Below are 25,658 nucleotides of genomic sequence, written 5' to 3' on the forward strand. Positions count from 1 at the left end.
TATTCACACACAGACACGCGCATGCGTGTGTGTACAGATGTGTGTGTGCGCGCACCCTCACATTCATATATGTGCATATACATGTATGTATGTCGTATAAAGGAACTTATTTTCACGACAGGTTGTGATCATGAGGTTAGAAAGCTGATTGCTGGCCAAGTTGCCTACTAAACTTAGGTACGGCTTAGATTATTAAGCATGCTTGCAGAATGTGAGTGGTTTTATTCTTGCTGAATTCTCATGTAACATTTGTGTTCCCTTGTTTTGTTCCATGAAGAGCAATGAGACGATGAAACAATTTTTGCTTTGGAAGATGCGATTCTCATTTTTTTTACAAGCAAAAGATAGGCTTGAAGGCACCAAACAACATATTTTTTTAGCTGATTCTACTTTACGGGTTTGCTCCAAAAACAGTGTGTGTCGAGGTTCCAGAATCTCCTCTGCAGGAGAGCGAGATAGGTTCCAGAGTCACAAGTGGGTCGTCTAAGTAGGATCCGTCTCTGCGCCGAAGGCAATTGTATTAGGTCCTGGAAAAATGGGCATATCACCAACTAGCACTCCATGTACCCTCGGTATTTCAGCAAGCCCCCAATGTAAGTTCTTATGTTTGTGCATGTGTGGTGTAAGTTCTAAGTATTTTCAAGTTTGTAATGCAAGAAGTTTGTTAATATTAGCAAGGCTAAGTTTGTATGCTTGTGCATGTGTTCATAGAGTGAGTGTGGTTGTACAGGCACAAGTGCGTGCCTTGGGTAGATACATGTGTAATATTGTAGAGTAATATAGCTTTCCCCCTCCTTTTGGTTTGCATGGACTGGACTCAATTCTATATTTATTGTTGTAAGTTGACAATATATAATATATAGATATAGACTGTAGAGGGGCTAAACTTCAACTGTGGTTGTGATTCTAACTTGTGAGGGGGTGAGGTGTGTCCAAACAGAATGGGAATGGAGAGCAAATGTGGAAAATGTTATAGGATGTCTCAGAAGCTGTAGCTGCTCAACTTTACTAAGGATCTGACCTCATTTAATCACATGTTCAATGCAAGAGTACGCCCTTCTTGAGACAAGGTTAGTCGTGAGGCTATGGAGGAGGCTGCGAGGTGCTTAGATTTTTAAAGATAAGCAAGACAAGTGTGAGGTGAAAAAGATTTGGGGGCTCACCTTGTTACATATTGACATGCCTAGGGACCTAGTCTAGCCTAGGTTAGGGTTAGAGCTTAGCTGCGGCTTGGGGACTTAGAGGCTTCACACATGGGCTAAGGTCGTTAGTAGGGCGAGGTCTAGATTGGTTAAGAGCTTATAATTAATAGCCTAGGGCTAATAATGGCTAAAAGCTTATAAATAAAGCAAGAAAGGATATAAATAAAGCAAGGGTCAATAATAGCTATATAAGTGACCTTGGTGATTACACTTATGAGTAATTGAGGTATCCACATAGTAGACAAGAGGGCTACTAGGGGTGCATGGCCATGGAGCCACAAGGTGGCCTAGTGGAATGGGACACTAGGTTGGGGCCATTGGTACCATGTAGCATAGTTCATATCATACTCGTATGATTGGTACCATGTAGCATAGTTCATATCATACTCGTATGATTGGTGAAGCAAATGTTTGATAACGTATGGTAAAACGGCGTATGAAATTGGCGTATCATTCTTGCTTTTAAAATTTGAGGTTTGTACCCTGTAGGTACTAGGCTCGGGCTGTAACGAACCTGGGCCTCATATTGGGAAGTCAGCACTATCCTATAAAAAAGTCCTACGTACCAATGCACTACACATACTTATTAGTAAATATAGTACATAGTATGTATTATGTACTATGTATATTCAAGTTGTTAGCCTTCAAGTTTCAAGTTTCAAGTTTAAGCCTTCAAGTTTCAATTGTCAAGTGTTAAATTGTCAATATTTTAAAGTCCCAAATCCCACATGCATGTATAGCCTTGTTAGGGTTTCGGTTCTAGGTCAGATGATCTTTGGGCATGGCCTTCCCTAGTGTCGAGGGAGGTAGGTTAGCGCTAGCGTTAGGGTGGCTTGGGGCTTGCCCACAACAAACCCTAGGACTTGCCATGTGTGGCCTGAATAACCAAGGCAAGAGCAAGCATGAGCGGTTAACTCAAGGTGGCTAGCCAAGGGAGAGGCCAGCAATAGAAGGCGATGTAGGCCGTGCAGGCGCCGTAACAGGGCACAAGTCACACAACAACATAGGATGCAGGGCACCCATTGTAGCATGGGTAGTGGCTTGGCCAACAAGGGCAGTAGTGTGGGTAGGTTGCATAGCCAATTCGGACAACATGCAAAGAAGAGGGCTACGTACAAGGTTGGTCGTGCACATGTGATTGTGGTGGGCCATTTGGAAAAGGAAGGCTAAATGAGACATGGGGAAAGCAAGGGTTTTTAAAAAAAGGCATAAGTGAGCCTTTTTTTTGTGTGCTAAAGCAAAAGAGGGCTTAATCTTAACCCCTAAAGCAAAAGAGTCCTTTTTTTTTGGGTGCTAAAGCAAAAGAGGGCTCAATCTTAATCCCTAGCTTTTTGAAAGCACAAAACTAAAGGAAGCATGCTTTTTCAACTCTTTAGCCCTGTAAATTCAGTCTCTCTCTTCTTGTTGGCTCATACACATAGAATGTGTAAGATGTCATGGCCCTGTGAAAATGGAACAGCACAAGTGTGGGCATGGTGGTTGCTGAGTCAAAATATTGAATGATTCACATGTGGGGTGCCCGGACAGAGATAATGATGTGTGGACATCCCTAGGTGTGAAGGGGGAAACTAGAACATTAATATTTTAATGTTTTATTGAAGGTTGCCCCTAGGCCTTAGTGGCCCCTAGGGAACTTTAATATTTATTAAAGTTGGGGCCCTAGGACAAGTATGGGGAGGGGGCAACTCCACTTTTGGAGTGCATGCTTCTCTCTCTTCTCTCTCTCTCTCTTCTTTTTGGAAAAACGTGTAGCATACGTGCTGTTGGGAAGCGTGGAAAAGCAAGAAGAGAACTAGTCGGCTGCTGCAGAATTCTGGCTGCTGTTTTTCTGTGCAAACCAGCCGTACAGCTCTGTACGGACAGGTTGCTGCAGGTACACTTTCTGGTACAGGCTGCGCACAGGTGTTGCTGCGGGTACATCTGCTGGTACAGGCTGCGCACAGGTACAGAACTGCTGCTGCAGGTTCTGTTTGCAGGTACAGCTGTACGGACAGAACAGAAGCTGGCGGCGCTGGACAGTACAGGTGCTGGCGGCGCTGGACAGATCTGGTACAGGTGGCGCTGATCTGGCTGAGCAGGTACAGTCGAGTACAGGGACTGGCTGCAAGCGGTGCATGCAAGTACAGTGACACGTGGTAAGTACAGACTGGTACAGTGCAGTTTTTCAGGTCTGTACAGTCAGGTACAGCACTGAGGTGGATTCAGAGAGGAAGGTACAGACAGGTACACCCACACGTGTGAAGCAAAGTTGTTGAAACAAGTGTGCAAGTACAGACTGGTACAACCACTTCCTCCAGTGCAGATCCACGAGCTGATTTTGGTTCTCTCTTTCTATTGCCTTATGTCTGTTTTGCAGATTTGAGCTATCTGGCCCCTTGTGAGAGGAGGGGTATGGCAGATTGAAAAGGGTGGAGACAGAGATTGAACAGTGAATGTATGTTTGTGCTGAGAAGTTGAATCATGTGCATGAGATATGTCAGATGTATGCTCATGGCTGCCTTGCTAAATGGTCTTGGCTGATCAGAGGGAGGCATAGAGTGTTGCTTTGAGACACAGATCTGTGTGTGTGAATCCTCTGTGCTAAGAGGTATTGTGGGCTGTCAGATTGGACATACAGGCGTATTCTCTTGGCTGATTTTGTTGTACTCAGCCTTTCATACTTTTGAAATTGAATAAAGAAATACTGCAAGGGGCGCCAAGCTTTGGGGCCAACAGGTGTCGCTTTGTTTTCAGATTTGGGCACTCTAGCTCCAATCTATTTTGTTTTCATATCTAGACTACAAGTGGAAGGGTGACTGCTAGTCCACCGCACTTTGGTTTCTACCAGAGGCTGGTTTCAAGGTTCCGTGTTGCCGGGACCAATCATCAACTTTCTAAAGGGGGTGAGCTCGTGGTTGCCTCGAGAAAAGCCATTGCTGAAAAATTCAGCAACATGTCTGATACAGAGGATGAGTACTTCTATCATGAAGAGGAAGAGCAAGAGACTTCTCCTGAGAGAGATGTATGTGAGGATATTCATGCAGGAGAACAGGCTGCAGATGCTGAGCCTTATGAGGATGTAACACAGCCAGAAGATGTACTTGGTAAAGAGGATGATGATGCTCGGTTTAAAGATCGTTTGGCTGGTGTTATGGATGTATTTATGCAGCTCACACAAAGTGAGAGGTTTGCTGAATTTATGAGATCCGGTTCAGAGCCCGAAAAGAAGAAGAAGAAGGTTCGTTCTAAGAACCTTCCTCAGGGTCATAGTGGTGCCATCCCATAGGATCCATCTTTTGGCCAGTTTCCGAACATGCAGCATGCTTATGGAGCAAACTCACAGAGTTTCTTCTTTGGACAGCCATCAATTCCTCAGCAGAATATGCATCCAGGTTATTTTGGTGGTGGCTCTGTGTTCCAATCCATGACTGGGGGTTACCCTCGAGGAGGCATGGGTATGCACGGGCCTTTTGGAGCTAATTTTCAGCCTGGTATGCAGGGGAATATGTATGGTGGTATGCAGTCCGGTATGCAAGGAAATATGTTTGGAGGCATGCAACCTGGAATGCAAGGCAATATGTATGGTGGCATGTGTCAGAATATGCAGCGGAAATGATAACCAAACTTGGGTAGACAAGAGCAAGTAGACTGCAGAAAATAATCAGCACAAGAAACACAGAGAGATAGGTGTGTAAACTCTTCTCTATACACAAGATCCCGAAAAACTGAATGAGAAAGTGGTGGGGGCTGAGGGGCAATATATACATCTCCATGTGAGCAGTCGGCCAGCTTCAGATGCTGCCCACGACGACTGAGAAAAATGCCCATGACTGCTGAAAATAGCAGTCGGCCAGCTACAGATGCCTACGCCTAGTCAGAACAAGTCGGCCAGCAGCCCAGATGCACACGACTGAAGAAAGTCCAGTCGGCTAGCATTGGGGTGCTCCTGGCATCACCTGGCAGCCCTCCAGCCACTAGGAAAAAATGGGAAAAATAGGGAAAAAATACGGGGAGTGTGGAAAAATGATATACGGGCGGGCACACCCACAACAGAGGCCCTGGTGTATACAAATAGACAGGAGATGACTTCTAACACCCCCTCTCAGCTCCTGGCTGTGAAACCAACCCCAGGGAGATGGAGTGCCGCCTGAGCGTAGCCTGAGGTAGAGACTTCGTGAAGAGGTCCGCCGCATTGTCCTCTGTCGAACAATAAAGTAGCAAGATGTCACCCGCCAAGATCTTCTCACGTACAAAGTGATACTGTATCTCTATATGCTTGGTCCGGGCATGGAAAACCGGGTTCCGAGCAATAGCTATACAACTCTGGTTATCACACTGGATGACTGTGGGCTCCCTCTGTGGAAACCCCATCTCGCCTAGCAGCCTCCGCAGAAACTGCTCCTGAGCCGAGGGTAAAAGTGTATCCTGAAGTAGATCTCCTCGTGTCTGGATCTCCTCCCCAATCTGAGTCACTCCAACCTTGGAGCTTGACTCCATTCCCTCCTGTGTTAAAGAGTCCCAGATCCTTCGTACTCTGCAGATACCGCAAGATCCGCAATCCTGCGTCCCAATGAGTCTTCAATGGCGTCTGCATAAAAGAGCTCAACAGCCCCACGGAGAAGCTCAAGTCCAATCTGGTGTTCAGCAACCAGATCAATGAACCAACCAACTTCCGGTACTGCGAGGCATCAACTGGCTCACAAGGATCTGTAACAGTTAACTTTGTGTTCGGGTCCATCGGCGAAGTAATAGGCTTGCAGTTCTCCATCCCAAAGGCCTCAAGCAACTCATGAACATACCGCTGCTGAGAGACGAAAAACCCCCTTTGGGTCTGCCAGATCTCCAATCCCAAGAAGAAGTGGAGTAAGCCTAAATCGGTCATCTCAAACTCCTTTGACAAGGCAGCCTTGGTCGCTCCAATGTGCTCCACATGACCACCGGTGAGAATGAGATCATCCACATAAAGGATGATAAGTGTGACCATGCCGCGTTCCCGAAAGAGATACAGGTTCGGATCTGCAACCGATCTCTGGAATCCAGTCCGAATGAAGAAGGAATCAATCTTCTGATTCCAAGCCTGCGGAGCCTGCTTAAGACCATACAAGGCCTTACGTAACCTGTAAACCATCCCTGCCGATCCTGGAACAATAAAGCCTGGAGGCTGCTCAACGTAGACCTCCTCCTGCAGGTCACCATTAAGGAACGCAGATTTTACATCCATCTGGTACACGGGCCACCTCTGAGAAGAAGCAAGGGCAAGAACGGTCCGAATCGTGGTCATCCACGCTGTTGGTGCAAAGGTATCCTCGTAGTCGATGCCTGGCCGCTGAGCATAACCCTTAGCCACGAGCCTGGCTTGGTGTTTGTCCACCGACCCATCAGCCGCGTACTTGGTCTTAAAGACCCATTTGACACCAACGACTGACCGCTTCGACGGCCTCGGTACCAACTCCTAAGTGTTGTTCTTCTCGATGGCATCAAGTTCCACCTGCATGGCTTTCCTCCAAGTATCCTGTGAAAGGGCTTCCTTTACGGAAGTGGGCTCCTTATCCCGCATGATACGAGACATCAGAGCATAGTTCACCTGAAGAAGCTCTGCCGTGTTGCTTTTATCTCGGACTCGATGTGATCTTCGAGGGCCGTCCTCTGTGGTCCACTCGGAGGGTAGCTCCGTGACACCTGACTCCCGTAGGGTGTCTAACAACCACCTAGGTACTCGAACAGATCGTGGAGCCTCCTGTGATCGCGGGGGCTCAACTCCAGCTGCGGGCTCAACCTCCTGTGAGATGACTGAGGTGGATTAGCTGGAGTAGTATACTGGGAATCATCATCAGACTCCTCTGGATCTCTAAGAAGTGGCGGCTCCTCGATAGTGGATGCTGGAACATGCTCGTCAAAGACCACATCCCGGCTGACAACAATCTCGTTCCTCTCTGGATCATACAACCTGTATCCCTTGGAAAGAGAGTTATACCCCACAAATACCAGCTTGCGGGACTTGGAGTCAAGCTTCCCCCTCTGCTTCTTCGGAATATGTACATACGCGTCACTCCCAAACACACGGAAGTGCGAGACATCGGGTTTCCTGCCAAAATATGCCTCAAATGGAGTCATATGGGGTACAGAAGTCGTCGGAGAGCGGTTAATGGTATGGACAGCTGTTGCCACAGCCTCACCCCAAAGTGGACGAGGAAGATCACGATGCTCCAGCATGGTCCTCGCCATCTCTACCACAGTCCTGTTCTTACGTTCAACAACTCCATTCTCCGAAGGCGATCCAGTATTGGCCAATTCCCTCTTGATGCCATGATCTGCACAAAACCGGAAAAATACAGTCGAGGAGAATTCACCTCCTTTGTCAGCCCTGAGAGTCTTGACTTGAAATCCAGACTCTTTCTCCACCATCACGTGCCAATCCTTGAACTGAGCAAAAGCCTGGTCCTTCTGTGAAAGAAAGTAGACCCACGTGAATCTGGTACAATCATCAACAAGCAGCATGAAGTAGAGAGATCCTCCCAAGGATGGTATCTGCTGTGGTCCACACAAGTCAGTGTGAATCAACTCCAAAGGTTTCGAAGCCCGCCTGGAAGCCTGCTTCGGAAAGGATTCCCTGTGCTGCTTACCACGTATGCAAGAACTGCAGCGTCCTTGCCTACTACCAACATCTGGCAAGCCAACCACCATTTGGTCCCGGAAGGCGCGCCTCAAAGCATCCACATTTAAGTGGCCAAAACGAAAGTGCCACAAATCTCCGACCTGAGAGCCTGTCAAAGAGGAGAGTGCAGAGAGCTTGTAGATGCCATTCTCCACACCGCCTTCCCAAACAACTTTGCCTGTCTCACGGTCCCTTAGAGCAACAGAATGCTCCTCAAATTCCACCCGAAAGCCAGTCTTGCATACCTCATGCACTGACAAAAGATGAAAGCCCAGAGCAGGGACATAAAGAACACGGGAAGCATGCTTGCCCCCCTTGCCGTCGGGAATAATCTCCATCCGGCCCTCACTATGTATCGGAATAGTGGAGTTATCGCCAATAAAAATACGACCTGACTGCCGTTTCAGATCTAGGAAGAAGTCACGGGATGGAGTCATGTGCCTGGAAGCACCACTGTCGAGAATCCATTCCCGGGTATCCTTCGCGGTGAAGCCAACTGCCTCCTCGCTCGAAGATGATGAATCATCGGAGTCCACCATCTCTAAGTGCACAAATGCCGGAGTCTTCGCAGCTAAGGCTGAGGAATCAACACTCTTCCCAGTCCGCTTAGGGCACTTCCTCCAGTAGTGGCCTTTCTCGCCACAATCATTACAAGATCTTTCGGCCTTCAGCTTCTCTCGTTCTGGATCAGGCTTCTTCTCAGAAGACTTCTCCGGTGAAGCCTTCCCTTTGCCCTTGTTGGTATTACGGCCTTTCGACTTTTGGCCAGTTAAGGCCTCCGAACCTCCGCCGTGAGGAGGGTTCGTGAAACGTTCCTCCTGGTCCAAGACCATTGGCACAAGCTCCTCCCAAGTAATGGTGCTGAGCCTGCCACTCGTGATCAACGAGGAATAGAAAGCAGAATACTGACCAGGCAAGTGGGAAAGTAATGTGATGGCCATATCTTCGGATGATATCTCTTTCCCAGCTTGAAGGACTTCCTGCTGAAGGGCCTGCAGCTTGTTAATGTGTTCCCGCATCGTCGAAGACTTTGCAGGGTTCATAACCCGCATCTGCACTTCCAAGGATATCCGCTTCATGGGTGACACCCTGTTGTACAAAGAAGCCAAGTGCTGCCATATGCCTCTCGCCAGCGTCATGTGCTTCACATGGTTAATCACCTGTGGTGTGCAATTGAGGAATATAAATGACCGGACCCTGGCGTTGACACGGTCCCACATGTGTGCCTGTGCCTCTCGGTCCTTCCTCGTCGATAATAACTCCCCTTCCTCAGCTTCCGGCTGTGGCACCCCTATGATAATAAAATCAGCAAGATCATATGACTCCAGAACTGACTCCATCATGACCTTCCAGATGCCATAATTGGACCCGTCCAACTGACGATCCACTGGGAACGTGGGGAGAGTCGGAATCTTCACGTGCTTCTCGGCCATCTCTAGTAAATTTGCCATCTCGGAGAGTAACCTGAAAGGGTGGGCGGGTGGGAAAAAATCTGAAATCTGAAAATATGCAAGTGGCTGTCCAGCCCCTTTGCCCGCCTTCCTCTTGCACCTTCTCTTCCCGTTCAGCCCGAAACAGTCCACCGATCAGCAACCTGTTGCTCCCCCTCTTGCTCAGAAAAACGCCCAAGATCTCCTAGAGCCTAGGGCTCTGATACCATGTCAGAATATGCAGCGGAAATGATAACCAAACTTGGGTAGACAAGAGCAAGTAGACTGCAGAAAATAATCAGCACAAGAAACACAGAGAGATAGGTGTGTAAACTCTTCTCTATACACAAGATCCCGAAAAACTGAATGAGAAAGTGGTGGGGGCTTAGGGGCAATATATACATCTCCATGTGAGCAGTCGGCCAGCTTCAGATGCTGCCCACGACTGAGAAAAATTCCCACGACTGCTGAAAATAGCAGTCGGCCAGCTACAGATGCCTACGCCTAGTCAGAACAAGTCAGCCAGCAGCCCAGATGCACACGACTGAAGAAAGTCCAGTCGGCCAGCATTGGGGTGCTCCTGGCATCACCTGGCAGCCCTCCAGCCACTAGGAAAAAATGGGAAAAATAGGGAAAAAATACGGGGAGTGTGGAAAAATGATATACGGGCGGGCACACCCACAACAGAGGCCCTGGTGTATACAAATAGACAGGAGATGACTTCTAACAGCATGCAGCCAGGTATGCATAATGGAATGTTTGGAAACATGGCTGGAATGTATGGTATGCCAGGTGTGGGAATGGGTAATGTTGACCCAATGATGGGCATGAATGTTGGGGGCAGCAATCTTGCAAAGCCACTTCCATATGATAATCTAACGCCTATGGGAAAGGCGAAGGATTACAAGGAAGGGGGAGCTGCAGTGAAGTTTGATACATTCAGTGGGGCCAAAGATAAACTTAAAGCACTCACCTTTTTACAGCAGTTTGATGCTGCTTTTTTTGGTGGGAATTACACAGAGTCCTCTAAGGTGAGGAAAGCTGCCACTTTTCTCACGGGCAATGCTTTGCAGCGGTGGTCTACTCTTCTTTTGCAGGGCATAGCACCCACTACTTGGGTACAATTTAAACAGGTTTTCTCTTCCGTATGGCTCACATCTACATTTGAGGTGGATGTTATGACCGCATGGCACAAGTTGGATGCTTCAAAATGTGAAAATTTGGAAGATTATAACAAGAAGTTTTGGGAAGCTTTACTCCCAGTGACTTCTTACCGTGCAGTGCCTTTGTCTGAGCAGGTAGAGAAGTATTGTTGTGGGCTGCCCAAAGAGGTGCGAGATTATTGTATCAAGACAAGAGTAACGAACATGTCACAGATGATTGAAAATGCTATGACAGCTAATGCGTTACTCACTGGAGGATCATCTGGGTTTAAAGGCAGTAAGAACTTGTCACGTGCATCCCGCACTTGGATGCCACGTAGACATTTCTGTACAGTAGGTGCAGGACCTGGGATGGTGAACTGGTCCCATGTGAGCCCAGTCCGGGACGAGTCAGCCAGGGATCCATCTCAGTCGTCCGAGGTCAGGTGTGCATCGTCCTGCACATGAGTCCAAGGTCAGGTGTGCATTGTCCTGCACATGAAGCAGTGCCAGTCCGCGCTGTGAGTTTCCCTCTGGAATGATGTCAGATGTTCTGTGTATCTGGTTTGCAACTGGATGCCAGGCCTCTGTAGGCATGTAGGTTTGCATGTAGAGATGGGGCCAGCCCATAGGGCTACCCCAAGTTAGAAGAACTTGCACTTGCACTTGTAGTGTGGGCATGGGGGAGGTGTAGAACCACCCCCAAGGGGCCAGGAGGGCCCACATTGTGCCCACCAGCCATGGCTTGGGCTGGAAGGGGCTGTCGGCCAGCTTTCAAGCTGCTGGACAGGCAGCCTACAGGTCTATTACCCCACCCAGCTAGTCGGCCAGGTGTAGGGAGCAGTCCCACACCTCCACGCAGCATGCCCAGCAGTCGGGATGCTGTCCCAGAACATATGCGCAGGCTGGACAGTGTTTAACATAGTGTGAAAACACTTTAATAATAAAATTCAGTCGTGGAGCTCCCTGAAGCCAGCCGACTGGATGATATGAGAAGTATAAAAGCCCAGCCAAGAATTCATTGTAGTCATCTCATAATTCACCAAGTGCTCCAAGCAACCAAGGGCCAGGACAGCCAAGAACATTGCTAAAGCAAAGGGGTGAAGGACTGAAGGTCAAGGGCAGGTTTTCCAGCCAAGAAAAGGTCAAGTACTTTGTATTTGTTTCAGATTTACATCATTCTAATAAAGCAAATACACCATCCGTGGTGGGGGCCCTACAGAGGGTAATTGGGACCCAATACTGTGTCCTTCTCCATCTCCCCCTTCTCTCTCTATTTTTCTGCACATCGTCTTTCAGTTTGTGCGTTAATTCCGTCGCGAAAAGAGTGCTGTTTTCTGAGTTTTGAAGTACCGATCCTTCTCCGAAGCTTCCGCATATTACAGAACTTGAGCAAGAAAGCTGAAAAATCGGGGCATGCTTCTCGTGATGCTAAAGGGTCTTCAGAGACGAAGTATAAGAAGTTGCCAATGCCCAAGAGAACTTCTGAGGAAAGACAAGCTTTGAGAGGTGCTCGTAAATGTTTTTACTGTACTGAAGAGGGACACATGTCATTTAATTGTCCCAAAAGGACTGACAATAAAGGAGAGCCCAAGTCAGAGAAACCAAAACCTTCTACAGGGTTAGTTCCTGATCTTGTGGGGGAACAGCCAGGTGGTGAAGAGACAGAGTTGTGCAGGGCATGGGGCAAAGTGAGAGATCAGAATGCCTTGATATTCTTTGACACAGGTGCTAGAGCCAACTTCATTTCACCAGATTTGGCTGGCCGATTGGGGATTCGCGCGGAGGAGATGGGGCCGTTACATGAGGCTAATATGGCTTGTCCAGGGTATGCAGAACCCGTTACTCCTATCATTGGGAAGCTCAGGCTTCATTTGCAGGGTTATGTGGACAGCGAAGAGTTCTTCATCATGCCACTTGATGACTGTGATGTTTTGTTGGGGATGCCATTGTTCCACAGAGTACATGTGGTGGTGGATACATATAATAGGAAAATCACTCTGACTCATAGAGGGAAAGAACATGTATTGGATGTAAAACTCAAAGGGAAATCTGTTCCTATTGTATCCGCTTCGGCGATTTCATCAGTAATGAAAAAGCATCTTTCCGCGTACTTGATTTATGTAAAGGATGCACAAGATGATGAGTCTAAGACTGATTTGTCTATGTTAGATAAGGACAGGACTGATTACTTATGTGGGTTTCATCATGATAAGCCATTCCAACTTTTGATTAATTGGCAGTAGCCATTCATTTCTTTCTCCAAGGTGTTTACAAAAATTGAACGTGGGTCAAAAACCAACTAGAAGAATGATTGTAGAACTAGCTAGTGGGAAGGAAGTAGTGTCTCAACATTCTGTAGGAAACCTTGATTTTGAATTGGGTAGTGAGCAAACTCATGGCCATTTTAGAGTCGCGTCGTTAGGAATTTATGATGGGATCCTTGGGATGGACTGGTTAATTGCAAATAATGCTAGTATTCACTATAACCAGGGGAGTATCACTTTTAAAAATGAACATGGCCAAGTAGTATCAATTCAAGGGAAGACAGGTAAACCTAAGTCTAGGGTAGTTAAGGCAAAGCATCTTCTCAAGGGAGCACGTAAGGGACAACAAGTTTTCCTAGTTAAGCTCAACAAAGCTGTTGAACCTAGTAAAGAAACAGAATCCTCTTGGCTCCAGGAATTCTCTGACATCTTTCTTGACGAGCTCACAGGGCTACCGCCTCCTCAAGAAGTCGATCATGAAATCGAGGTGATCCCTGGTGCTCAACCTATCTCCAAAACACCCTATAAATGTCTCTTCCTGAAGCCATTGAGCTTAAGGAGTAATTTTCCCAATTCATTAAAGAGCAAGGATTTTTATGCCTCAGTATCTCTCCTTGGGGAGCACCCGTTCTTTTCCAAAAGAAGAAGGACGACACTTGTCAAATCCTTACGGATCCCCTCGTGATCGATCTTGGTTCGAAACTCGAATCTTGCAAACAAACAAGCAAGGGGGTGCAGGCCTGACTCACCTCCCAACCATGACAGCCGTCGGCAAGCCCACAGTCTTGGCTGTCCCCACCGAGCCACGAGCTGAGCTAACTAGGTTGACGTACCGACCAATCTCCTCCTCGTGACGTCCCATACCGCCACGAAGCTGCCCTCGCGGGCCTCGAGATTGATGCCGGCCTCGGCTGCATAAAGCAGGTGCACGTCTGCACTAGATCCAGGCTCCAAGACCATAGAGCTCTCACAAACTCGCGAGACTCTCTATGATACAATAACTAACCTTGGCCACCCTTTTATAGGCTCTTGGCCGGTCATCGGGCGTCCACACTTGGGTGCCCGCCCGTCCATACTTGGGTGCCCGCCCGTTAGTATTTCCCTAACTCAGCTCGTCAATCAGCCTGCCTAGTTCCAAGCTTCCCCAAGCCTCGAAACTAGTCTTGCATGCGTATAGCACACGGTAGATACCCACTGTGCACATGACATACTCCCCTTCCTCTAAGAGCTCACTCCTGAGCTCACTAAAAAGCCAGGGTAATCTCTCTGAAGAGAAGTCAATGTCTCCCATGTAGCGTCCTCCTCAACACGATCCTTCCACTTGATCTTGTATTCCGTGATAAGCGTATGACGCAATCTTCGTTCACGAAAGCCAAGAATCTTTTCAGGTTCGTGCGGAACAAATCTTTTCATCTATGATTTCTTGAGGAGTAACTAACTGATCTGCTCCACCCAGTACTTCCTTAAGTCTACTGACATGAAATACAGGATGAACTTTCACATGAGAAGGCAAATCCAATTCGTATGCAAATGAACCAATCCGTCGTGTAACACGAAATGGTCCACAGTATCTAGGGGATAATTTCGGAGATCTGCCTGTTCGTAAAGTCTCGGAATCTTTCGGAACTCGCAAATACACCATCGTTCCTTCAGAGAACTCTCTAGGTGAACGATGTCTATTAGAATAAAACCTGTCTCGGTCTTGAGCACTTCTAATAGATTCCTTTGCAACTTGTAACATTTCCTGCATATCTTGCAAAAAATTACGTGCTGCATCATGCTGAAGTCCTGAGAATCCTACTGTAACAGGTGATCTTGGTTGAAAACTGTACATAAGCATGAAAGGACTAAACCCTGTACTCATATGCTTAGTACTGTTATATGCAAATTCTAACATAGGAAGATAATCCTCCCATGAACTCTGTCTTTTGGATACATATGCTCGAAGCATATCCTCCAAAATCTGATTCACTCTTTCAGTCTGGCCATCAGATTGAGGATGATCAGAGGAACTCAAATTCAAAGTTGTTTCCAACTTCTCGAAAACAAGTTTCCAAAATTCACTCGTAAACTTAGAGTCCCTATCACTGACTATGTCCTGCGGTAACCCGTACAGTCTAAACAATTGCTCGATAAACTGCCGAGCTAATTGCGTAGCTGTAATATTCTTCCGGGTCGGTAAAAATCTAGCCATTTTTGTCAAGCGATCTACCACAACCCAAATAGAATCGTGGCCTTGATGTGTTCTTGGCAATCCGGTAATAAAATCCATGGAAATACTTTCCCATTTATTACCTGGGATTTGCAAAGGATGCAACTACCCAGCCAGTCTAAAGCGTTCAGCTTTATTTGCCTGACAAATCTGACACTTGAGAACATAATCTTCTACATACCCTTTCATCTTCGGCCAATAAAAAGTGTGTTTCACTAAAGATAGTGTCCTGTGTACGCCAGGGTGTCCAGCAGAAGGGGCGTCATGACACTCCCTGAGAATCTTGGACCTAATGTCCGGGATCTGTGGTACACAAATTTTGTCATTACGGAATAGTAAACCATTCCGAATCGTCCACTGACCTCCTGTAGCCTGAATGGTAGACTGCGCAGTCACCGAGTCTTGGTCAATCAATGAGCTCCCGTCCTGGATCTTCTGCCAAAATGGACCAAAATAACTATCAGTCCTGCAAAGTCCTCTCAATGACTGAAATAAGTCAGTAGAAATCTCAGTGAACGACAAAGTATTCACCTCTCTAATCCGACTAAGCGCATCTGCAATATTGTTCATGGACCCTTTCCGATAACGGATCTCAAAATCAAAATCTTGCATTAACTCTGCCCAACGAGCTTTCCTGCCTCTCAAATCGTCCGCATCACACACATACTTGATTGACTGATGATCAGTCAATACCACAAACTTGGAGCCATATAAATAATGTCTCCAAACCTTGAGAGCATGAATCACAGCATAAAGCTCCTTCTCAAGGGTTGGCCAACGAGATTGAGTGTCGTCTAGCTTTTTACTTTCAAAAGCAACCGGTCTACCATCTTGAAATAAAGCAGCCCCGATAGCATACTCACTGGCATCAGTTTCAAGAACATAAGGCCGACTAGGATCAGGCAATGCTAAGATAGGTGCTTCCTTGACTTTATCTTTCAAAAGTCTGAAGGCCATATCCAAATCGTTATTCCAAGTGATAGGCTGATTGGACTTATGTCCACGACCTTTCAATAAGTCGGTCATCGGTAGTGTGAGCTGAGAGTACTCCCGTACAGATTTCCGAAGAAAGACAACAAAACCGAGAAAAGAACGAAGTTGTTTCACTGTTCGCGGTATAGGCCAGTCCAAAACCTTCTGAACTCGGTCATAGTCAATGCTCAATCCATCTCTAGTGATCTTGTGTCCCAAGTAAATGATGTCGGTCATAAAGAACTCACATTTATTGAACTTAGCATATAGTCGATTCTGTCTTAAAATAGATAAGACAATCGTGAGGTGTCTGACATGATCCTCAAGAGTATGGCTATATATCAAAATATCATCGAGGAACACCACCACAAATTTCCCTAAATGTTCACGAAAAAGATCGTTCATCATTTGCTGGACAGTGGCTGGAGCATTGGTTAACCCAAAAGGTAATACGAGAAACTCGTAATGGCCATACCTAGTCCGAAAGGCGGTTCTTTCGACATGCCTTTCATGAATACGTATCTGGTGATAGCCAGTACGCAAATCGATCTTCGTGAAATATTTCGCTCCTGCTAATCGGTCAATTAGGTCATCTGATCTAGGGAGAGGATAACGGTTCTTAATTGTCAGCTTGTTCAATCTTTTGTAATCTATACACATTCTCCAAGTATTGTCCTTCTTTCTCCTAAGCAACACAGGTGCACCCCAAGGTGATTTACTTGAACGGATCTGGCCCATCCTCAAATAATCTTCGAGTTGTTTAGCCAACTCATCTTCCTCAGCTTGGCTCATCCTATAAGGTGGAATACTCACAGGATGAGCACCAGGGATCAAGTCAATACGATGATCTACTGCCCATTCAGGTGGTAAACCCGATGGCAGTTCCTTAGGAAATACATCTTGAAACGAATCAAGTATCTTCTGTAATTCTTTGCTTTCAAACACACTTAATTCATTCACATCCATAGAAGGGATGAGAAAAGAAGAAAGTGGAATCAAGACACAATGGAAAGCGGTGTACAAAGAAGAATCCATTATATTTCCAAAATCAATTGTATTTACAAGAGGTCCCTGAGAGGGATGAATACAATCACCTAAAATAGAGTACTTGGTGTCCCTATGCTGAAAAGAAAAAATATGACTAGACCAATCTATCTGGACGTCAAGAGTCTTAAACCACTCAATCCCTAATAACAAGTCTACATTTTCCAGATGCATAACATAGCATTCCAGAGTATCTTTGTAGTACTGAATCTGGATTGGAAGCATCTCCACCTTGCGATCCCAAACTTGTCTGCCCGCAGGTAGACGTACCTCATAGGTATGGTCGCTAAGTGTCGTATCAAGACTCAATTTCTGCACAAGTTTGTAGTTAACAAAGTTATGCGAACTGCCAGGGTCTAACAGAATGTGAATTTTATGGCCATTCACTTCTCCATAAACTCGGAGAAGATCATGCATGCCAAATACCTTAGAATTGAACAGACAATCAGAACAAGTACTAGGGCGAGAAAGTACAGTAATGGATGTACCTGTCAAAGACAACTGGTTAGCTGCCTTTGGCTTGGGTCCTGCGTTTGACTTGGTACCCTTTTTCTTTGGGTACTCATTACGCATGTGTCCTTTTTCTTCGCAGATAAAACAATGTCCTTCCTTCTTGAGCTTCAAAGCCCTAAGGAGTCGTTTCTTCTTCGCTGGTGTCGAACTTGTATTCTTCGAAGGTTGGTCCGAAGACTTGCCTTCAGTCGTGTTAGCCATAGGTGCGGAGAACTTTCTTTTATGCTTGTTCCCCTACTCGGTAACGGATTTTGACTTGGAAGAGACCATCGTATCATCATAGATACGAGCTGAATGAATGGCCTCGTCCAAAGTTTTACATTTGTTATTTTTAACCTGTAATCGGTACGAGTCTGGTAAACCAGCTACGAAAAACCCCAACAGAGTTGTGGGATCCATCTTTGTAGCTTGCATCTGCAAGTCACGAAACTTTTGGAGGTAGACCTCATAAGTGAGGTGCTGCGAGGTCATGGTCAAAGCTGAAAACCGGGCAACAACATCATAATCATCCTCTTTCTTGAGGAATTCTTTCTTGAAAATGTCTTCGAATTGTGCCCAAGTCGTTGGCTTTGGGTTCAGTTCCTTCCACCAAAGCAAAGCTTTGCCGGACAGGAAACCTGCTGCTAACTGTATCTTCTTTCCATCATCATATGGATGAAGCTGAAAGTGAACTTGCCACTTGTGTAGCCAAGTGTCCACGATCTCCTTGGTTCTCTGCTTTTGCTCGCCCCCGAACGGTTCCGGAGTAATATTGGGGCCTAAAGCAGAAGCCAAGGTATCCATTCCCGAGAAAGTAGAGAGGGTAGTGGTCAAGAGAGCGATGGAGTTCTGCAAAGCCTGCATCTGGGCTGCGATTTGTGCCTGACGTTCCGTCGAAGAAGCTTTGAGAGCTACTTTGAACTCTTGGAAATCTGATTTTGACACGAACTCGTCAAAAAGATCGGCATCAGTGCCTTCCGTAGCCGGCAAGCCTTCGCGTTCCACGAGGGGCTCCAACTCTGATTCTTGGGTGACGGGTCGACATCGTGAAGAGGGTACGTGGAGAGAAAATTCGATCTTTGCACAATGAAAGTGCGAGCAAACTTGAGAGCTTGAGAGCTTGAAAACTTGAGAACTTGAGAACTCGAGATGTGTGGCAAGAAGCCCACGTGAGGGGGTTTATAAAGGTTTCCCAAAAGCCAAAAAATCTCGAAAAGCTATGCTTAGCTTTTACTTTAGCTTTTGTGTTTTTTTTCTTTTTTTTTCTTGAATAAATATATATATATATATATGGATATATATATTCTCTTGTCTTAAAAAAATAAAAACCTTGGAAACCTTAGAGAGGGGAGGACTTTTAAACCTTTTTTAAAAAAAAATTTAAACTCCCCTAAAAAAAAAACAAAAACGAAAGCACTAAAAACGATGCTTTCCTTACGTGTTTTTTTTTCCTTCGCTTCCCTCCTGGATTAGCCCGATGCTGTCTGCTGATGTGGAGAGCTGGCGGTTGCTGCTGTCGTCATGGCTGCCGGCACCAGAACTGTCTGCATGTGCGTGTGCGCCTGCGCCAGCCCTGCATAGGTGGGGTCACCCGTCCACGTGCGCCTGCGTAGGCCTGGGCTGGCCTGGGCGCTTGCGTAGGCCTGGGCTGGCCTGGGCGCCTGCCCGCTTGGCCTAGGCGCCTACATGGGCCTGGCCGCCTGGCCATGCAGGCCCATGCGCCCGCCTGCATACGCACCTGCTCGCCTACCACATCAACAAAACTCGCTAGCAAACCCACGCGCCAACGATTAAGTGATCCAGCAGTTCTCTTGCTCTCTCTCTCTCTCTCGTTCAATCAACGAAAAGCAAACTTGCTTTTTCGTTTTTCTGTTTCTCTCCCTGCAGGTTAAACGACTGCACAACAAACATGCCTCTTCTATGCAAAAGCAATCAACCCTATTCAACCTACCATCTCCCATCAACATGGGGTTCTTTGATGAAGAAAAAACACATACTAATCTGAAAACTGCAGTATGCACAGAAAAACAGCAAGTTTTTTTTAACACATACCGTACTTCGACCTCTTCTTCTCTACCTACCGACTTGCTCGTTCACGAGGTATGCTCTGATACCACTGTCAAATCCTCACGGATCCCCTCGTGATCGATCTTGGTTCGAAACTCGAATCCTGCAAACAAACAAGCAAGGGGGTGCAGGCCTGACTCACCTCCCAACCATGACAACCGTTTGCAAGCCCACAGTCTTGGCTGTCCCCACCGAGCCACGAGCTGAGCTAACTAGGTTGACGTACCGACCAATCTCCTCCTCGTGACGTCCCATACCGCCACGAAGCTGCCCTCGCGGGCCTCGAGATTGCTGCCGGCCTCGGCTGCATAAAGCAGGTGCACGTCTGCACTAGATCCAGGCTCCAAGACCATAGAGCTCTCACAAACTCGCGAGACTCTCTATGATACAATAACTAACCTGCACCCTTTTATAGGCTCTTGGCCGGTCATCGGGCGTCCACACTTGGCCGCCCGCCCGTCCATACTTGGGTGCCCGCCCGTTAGTATTTCCCTAACTCAGCTCGTCAATCAGCCTGCCTAGTTCCAAGCTTCCCCAAGCCTCGAAACTAGTCTTGCATGCGTATAGCACACGGTAGATACCCACTGTGCACATGACAACACTCTTTGTCTCTGCATAAATTATCGGGGACTAAATCAAGTCATTGTTAAGAATAAGTATCCTATCCCTTGCATCGACAAGCTTCTTGACAAGCTTCATGGGGCTAAAGTTTCCTCAAAAATAGACTTAAGGTTTGGTTATTACCAGATCAGAGTCAAGGAAGCAGATATACCCAATACAGCTTTCAATACCCATTACGTCCACTATGAGTTTACTGTAATGTCATTCGGGTTAACCAATGCTCCTACAACCTTCAACCGCCTAATGCAAGATATATTCCATCCCTACTTGGATGAATTTATGCTTGTCTTCTTTGATGACATCTTAGTATCCTCCAAGTCGGTGGTGGAAGAGCATGAGGAGCATGTGCATAGAGTTCTGCAATTGCTGCGCAGACATAACGCAGACATAAACTCTATGCCAAGAAGAGAAAATGTACCTTCTTTACTCATTAGATTGAGTATCTTGGATTCATTGTCTCCCAAGATTACCGGTATCTCAGTAGATCCCGCCAAAGTCAAGAGGATATACTGGAATGCCCACCCCCTAAATTGGTCCGTGAAGTTTATGGATTTTTGGGAATCACAGGATGGTATAGGATTTTCATCAAAGATTATGCCCTGGTAGCTGCACCCTTGACGGATCTTCTTAAGAAGGATTGCAAAATAGTGTGGTTGCCAATCCATCAAGTCAGCTTTGATTTGCTCAAAACCATCATTATCTCAGCGTCAGTCTTGAAACTTCCTGATTTCACCAGGGAATTTGAGGTGGTTACTGATGCCAGTAGTCAGGCACTTGGTGGTGTCTTGGGACAAGAAGGAAGACCAGTGGTTTATACTTCTTGCAAGCCGAAGCAACATGAAGAACATTATGCCGCCCATGATTTGGAGCTCTTAGCAGTTGTTTATTGTCTCAAATTATGGACACATTATCTCTTGGGGGACAAATTCCGACTTGTAACTGACCACAAGAGTATGAAGTGGATCTTCACCCAACCTAACCTCAACATGAGGCAGAGAAGATGGATTGAAATCTTACAAGAATATGACTTCGACATCAAATTCTGCCCTAGGAAGGATAATGTGGTAGTAGATGCACTCAGTCGCCGTAAATCTTTCTTGAGTGCAATTTCGATGCCAAATGATCCCATACCGGACAAGGTCAAAGAAGTCTCATCTCATGATCCAGATTACCAAAGGATGGTGAAGTTAGTAGAAGAAGGGGGAACTTCAGAGAAAGAAAAATCTAATCAAGGGATACTTCATCCATGATGGGAGCCTTTACTTCAATCATAGGCTATGTATTCCTAAGGATCCAGATCTAAAGAAGCTAATGCTCCATGAAGCTTAAGATAGCCCTGCTTGCAGGGCATCCAGGCTATGCAAAAACATTGAATGTTGTAAGGAGGAGCTATCATTGGGCGGGCTTGAAAAATGATGTCCTTCGGTACTTGAAGCAATGTCTCTCATGTCAAAGGATCAAAGTTGAAAGAGTCAAGATGCCTGGGAAGCTTCAACCCTTGGATATACCCCAAATGAAGTGGGAATGCATTAGTATGGATTTTGTCACAAGTCTCCCCACTGTATAAGGAGGATATGATTCCATTTTAGTGGTGGTGGACTTGCTTACCAAAGTAGCTCATCTTATACCAGCAAAGAAAACTTTTAAAGCTTCTAATGTTGCCCGGTTATTCGTCAAGGAGGTCTTCAAGCTTCATGGTCTCCCAAAGAGGATAGTCAGTGATCAGGATTCTGATTTCACTTCAAAATTCTGGGAGTCCTTATTTCAGGCCTTAGGAGCTCAGCTTTGCTTTAGTACAACTTATTATTCAGAGACTGATGGCCAGACTAAGAGAGTCAACCAAGTAATTGAAGACATTCTCAGAGCATATTGCGGGTGGGAACCAAGAAGATGGATTCAATACCTTCCTATGGTAGTATTCGCTTATAATACATCTTATAATTCAGAGCATAGGAATGTCACTATTCAAAGCACTCTATGGGCAAGAATGTTTATCTCCTCTAAATTTCTCTGATCCAACCATAAGAGTTGAGGCATCTAGAAAAATGCTCGAAGAGATGGAGGAACAGACTAAGGAAATCCAAAAAGATATTAAAGCTGCTAAAGATCGGCAAAACCATTATGTTGACACAAGGAGGTCTAAAAGGATCTTCAAGGAAGGAGACAAAGTTCTTCTATGAGTGCAACCCAAGCATAGCTCTCTGTCACTTGAAAAATATAAGAAACTCAGCCCAAGATATTGTGGGCCCTATACAGTTATCAAGTGTTTGGGTAGAAGTGCCTAGAAGCTCCAGCTCTCCCAGCCCATATCAAAGTCCACAATGTATTTCATGTAAGTTTGTTAAAGCCTTATGTACCTAGTCTCGATCAGATTCTCGATGATGAGCAAGTTGTAATCCCAACTCTGGGAGTCCTTGAGTTGCAGCCTAGTAGGATCATAGATTCTAGAGAAAGGCAACTCCATAATAGAACTCTTGTAGAACATCTAGCAGAGTGGAAAGATTACTCTGAAGAGGATACAACTTGGGAAGATGAAGTGACACTCTTAAAGGATTACCCCGAATTCATGACGAGATGAGGACATCTCAATTTCTTTAAAGGGGGAAGGATGTAACATGCCCATTTGCACGTGATTTTACGCTAGTATAGAATTTTACTGCATCCATCGGATCAAGCCTATACGTAAATTTTTAGTTATTTTTAGTTAAAGTACCGTAAACTTGAACGTTAATAAATGCTCGACCAGGTGTTCGATCGACGGGACGGTTTGCCCCCCTATAACCAAGGAGACACCTTGGACATTTTCGTCGATTTTTTTTTTCACACTGTCGGGCGCTTCGGCATGCATATTAAGGTTGACGTCCCAAATTAGGGTCCTTGCCCCAAAAAGATGTCATACACACTCCCGAGCACCCATACAACGCCCATGTAAGGACCAAAAGCCGATCGCCCTAGTGTACGGTTCACACAGACCGCCACATGGACGCCCATGCTGTCTCTGACCCGGAAGGCACATGCGTACCATAGCTGTTATCCATGCACAAGTACCATTCCTTTCCCCAGGCCCATCCAAGCCACATGTCGGTGTACTTTCACCATATACCATTCTTTACACCCATGCTTTGCTCTTCCTTTCCCTGCACCCATACCCGTATCTATATCTATATAAACCCCCAGCACCGTGTGGTCGAGAGACCCAACACCCTGCTCTGCCCATGCCCGACACTTTTTACAGTGATTGTATCCGACAGTCCATACCTGACACTTTGTGCGGGACTGTACCCAATAGCACTCTGCACCCCTCTTTGATCAAGCCCTTTTTTCCCATTTCCAAGTAAGCCCTTTGCATATATTTTTTTTGCCTCATAGAGTGTCCTTAGTTGCTCTCTCCTCCCCTCGTGTGAATAGACTTTAAGGGATGACTTCTCCTTCTCTCCCTCTAGGTGCAGCCTTCTTCCCTGCAAATCCAGCTTAAGGACACCTTCCCCCCCATTAGCGGCGGTGACTTTAGGAAGGGCTTTTTGACTCTTAGAGGTGGTTCTCACCTAGGAGTTTTTTGCTCATAACTTGAGCAAACGAGCTTTGATTTGTGATCCGATTGAAGCATTGTAATCACGAAAATGTGGGCTACAAGGCGGCGAGAAGAATGGCTCCTTCACAGAAGCGCCAAAATATGACCTCGAGAGACGCGTACAACGAGCCTAGAGAGCTTGGCCCCATCTCTCCCCTTGGGAGCCCCACAAGGAATTAATGGCCAGGTTAGCTTGTTCATCATTTGAAAAGAGATTTTTTATTAAATGTGTGAAGCCTCTAAGTTCCCACGTCCCAGCTAAGCTCTAACAGGACCCTAACCTGGGCTAGATCAGGTTCCTAGCCCTAACCCTAGGCATGTCAATATGTAACAAGGTGCGCCCCCAAAGCTTTTTCACCTCACACTTGTCTTGCTCATCTTTAACCACAATAGCAAAATCTAAGCACCTTGCAACCTCCTCCATAGCCTCACGACTAGCCTTGTCTCAAGACTAGGTGTAGTCTTGCACTGAACATGCATCTCTTTGCCATGATGATTAAATGAGGTCAGATCCTTAGTAAAGTTGAGCAGCTACATCATTTGGGACATCATACAACATTTTTTACATTTGTTCTCCATTCTCATTCTGTTTGGACACACCTCACCCTCACAAGTTAGAATCACAACCACAGTTGAAGTTAAGCCCCTCTACAGTCTATATGTATATATTACATACTGCCAACTTACAACAATAAATACTAAATGGAGTCCAGTCCATGCAAACAAAAGGGAGGGAAAAAATTGTATTACTCTACAATATTACACATGTATCTATCCAAGGCACACACTTGTTTGTCTCAAGGTAAGATCTCTTTTGAGGCTTAGCTTTGTCGGTCCGCAGTTCTTTCACAAGAGGCTTTGCTTGTATGAGAGCATCATGTAATGTACTTGGCCTCATTGCTTTGAGGTGGGAATCTTAGGATTCATTTAAACCTTGGTAGCAGAAACGAGCCACTTGCTGGGAAGTAGTCATAGCTGGGGCATACTTCTGGAGAGTAATAAATTTGGAATAGTAGTCTTCGAGAGTTAAGCTGCACTGCTTGAGACTAAAAAACTCATTCATCTTTATGGACTCATGGGATGGGGGAAGATATCTTTCCTTCATGGCTTGCTTGATGTCTTCCCATGTTTGAGAATGCTCGATGACTCCCTTGTCTCATGGCACCATTGTTTCCACTAGAGTTTAGCATCTCCGATGAGGCGAAACCGTGCAAGCATAGACTGGTTTACTGCTCCAATACCGGCAGCTAAGAAATAATCGTACATTGCTTCAATCCAGATTTCGGCATCCTTCTCAATCTTTGAACCTTCCCCCTTAAAGGAGGGACGTTGCATTTACTTGAGCAGGAGCTTCTTCTCCTAGATATCGGTGTATAGGGCATTGGGAAGTGGAGGCTGATCATCCTGGCCAGCATTGTAAGATTAGATTTTTAAGATTACAAGATTCATACTTTGCACAACGCTTAAGCTTTTTTAAAAGTAAAACATTGAAATCATTTTATTTCTCAAATATTTACAAGGACAAGTTTTATTACAAAGACTAATATAAATAGTCTTATTCGTCCATGAAGGGAAATCCTAAGCTCAACTATGACATAAGGCTAGAGCGGTCCACATAGGTGAAATATGGGGGTTCCGCTGTAGTTTCTAAGACTCAAAAAATTGATGGTTAGACACTGGATTGGGCTAGGTCCCAACACGGCTACTCTGTCGACTGGTAAGACCTGCATCACTCAGTCATACACCTAGCGATCCTGTGGTATGCGAATCCCATCTATAGTCACATAGGTGTCGAGCTTGGAAGTACCCACGAACCAAAATAAAAGGACCATCTTCAACTTTTCAATCCAACGAATCTGCTTTAGATCGGTGGTAAGGTTCCCAACTCGATCTGCTCGGATGAAGAAATATCAGAGTCAAGCACAAAGCTAGCCCTTTGATTGGCATGGGAGAAGGTATTTCTTCTAACCATTAGTAAGAAGCTAGGAGATTTGGGGATAATAG

The 25,658-nt window shown here is 45.9% G+C and overlaps 1 protein-coding gene across 3 annotated transcripts in view; it reads left to right on the top strand.

The window, feature by feature from the left end:
* Positions 1 to 25,658, top strand: part of LOC147612794 (protein S40-7-like) — a 34,437-nt gene continuing 8,779 nt past the window's right edge. For 2 of the 3 annotated variants that reach the window (XM_086783405.1, XM_086783406.1), the window contains exon 1: positions 420 to 593. Coding sequence is in view for 1 of the 3 variants with exons in the window: in XM_086783407.1 (XP_086639533.1) it covers positions 536 to 593 (58 nt within the window). In the remaining 2 variants the exon portion in view is untranslated. Of the gene's footprint in view, positions 178 to 414; positions 594 to 25,658 lie in introns of those variants that run through there. The other variant, XM_086783407.1, reaches the window with a different exon arrangement.

Source organism: Cibotium barometz, chromosome 45 (genome assembly GCF_041138505.1).
Source record: "Cibotium barometz isolate CiBa-2024 chromosome 45, ASM4113850v1, whole genome shotgun sequence".
NCBI lineage: Eukaryota > Viridiplantae > Streptophyta > Polypodiopsida > Cyatheales > Cibotiaceae > Cibotium > Cibotium barometz.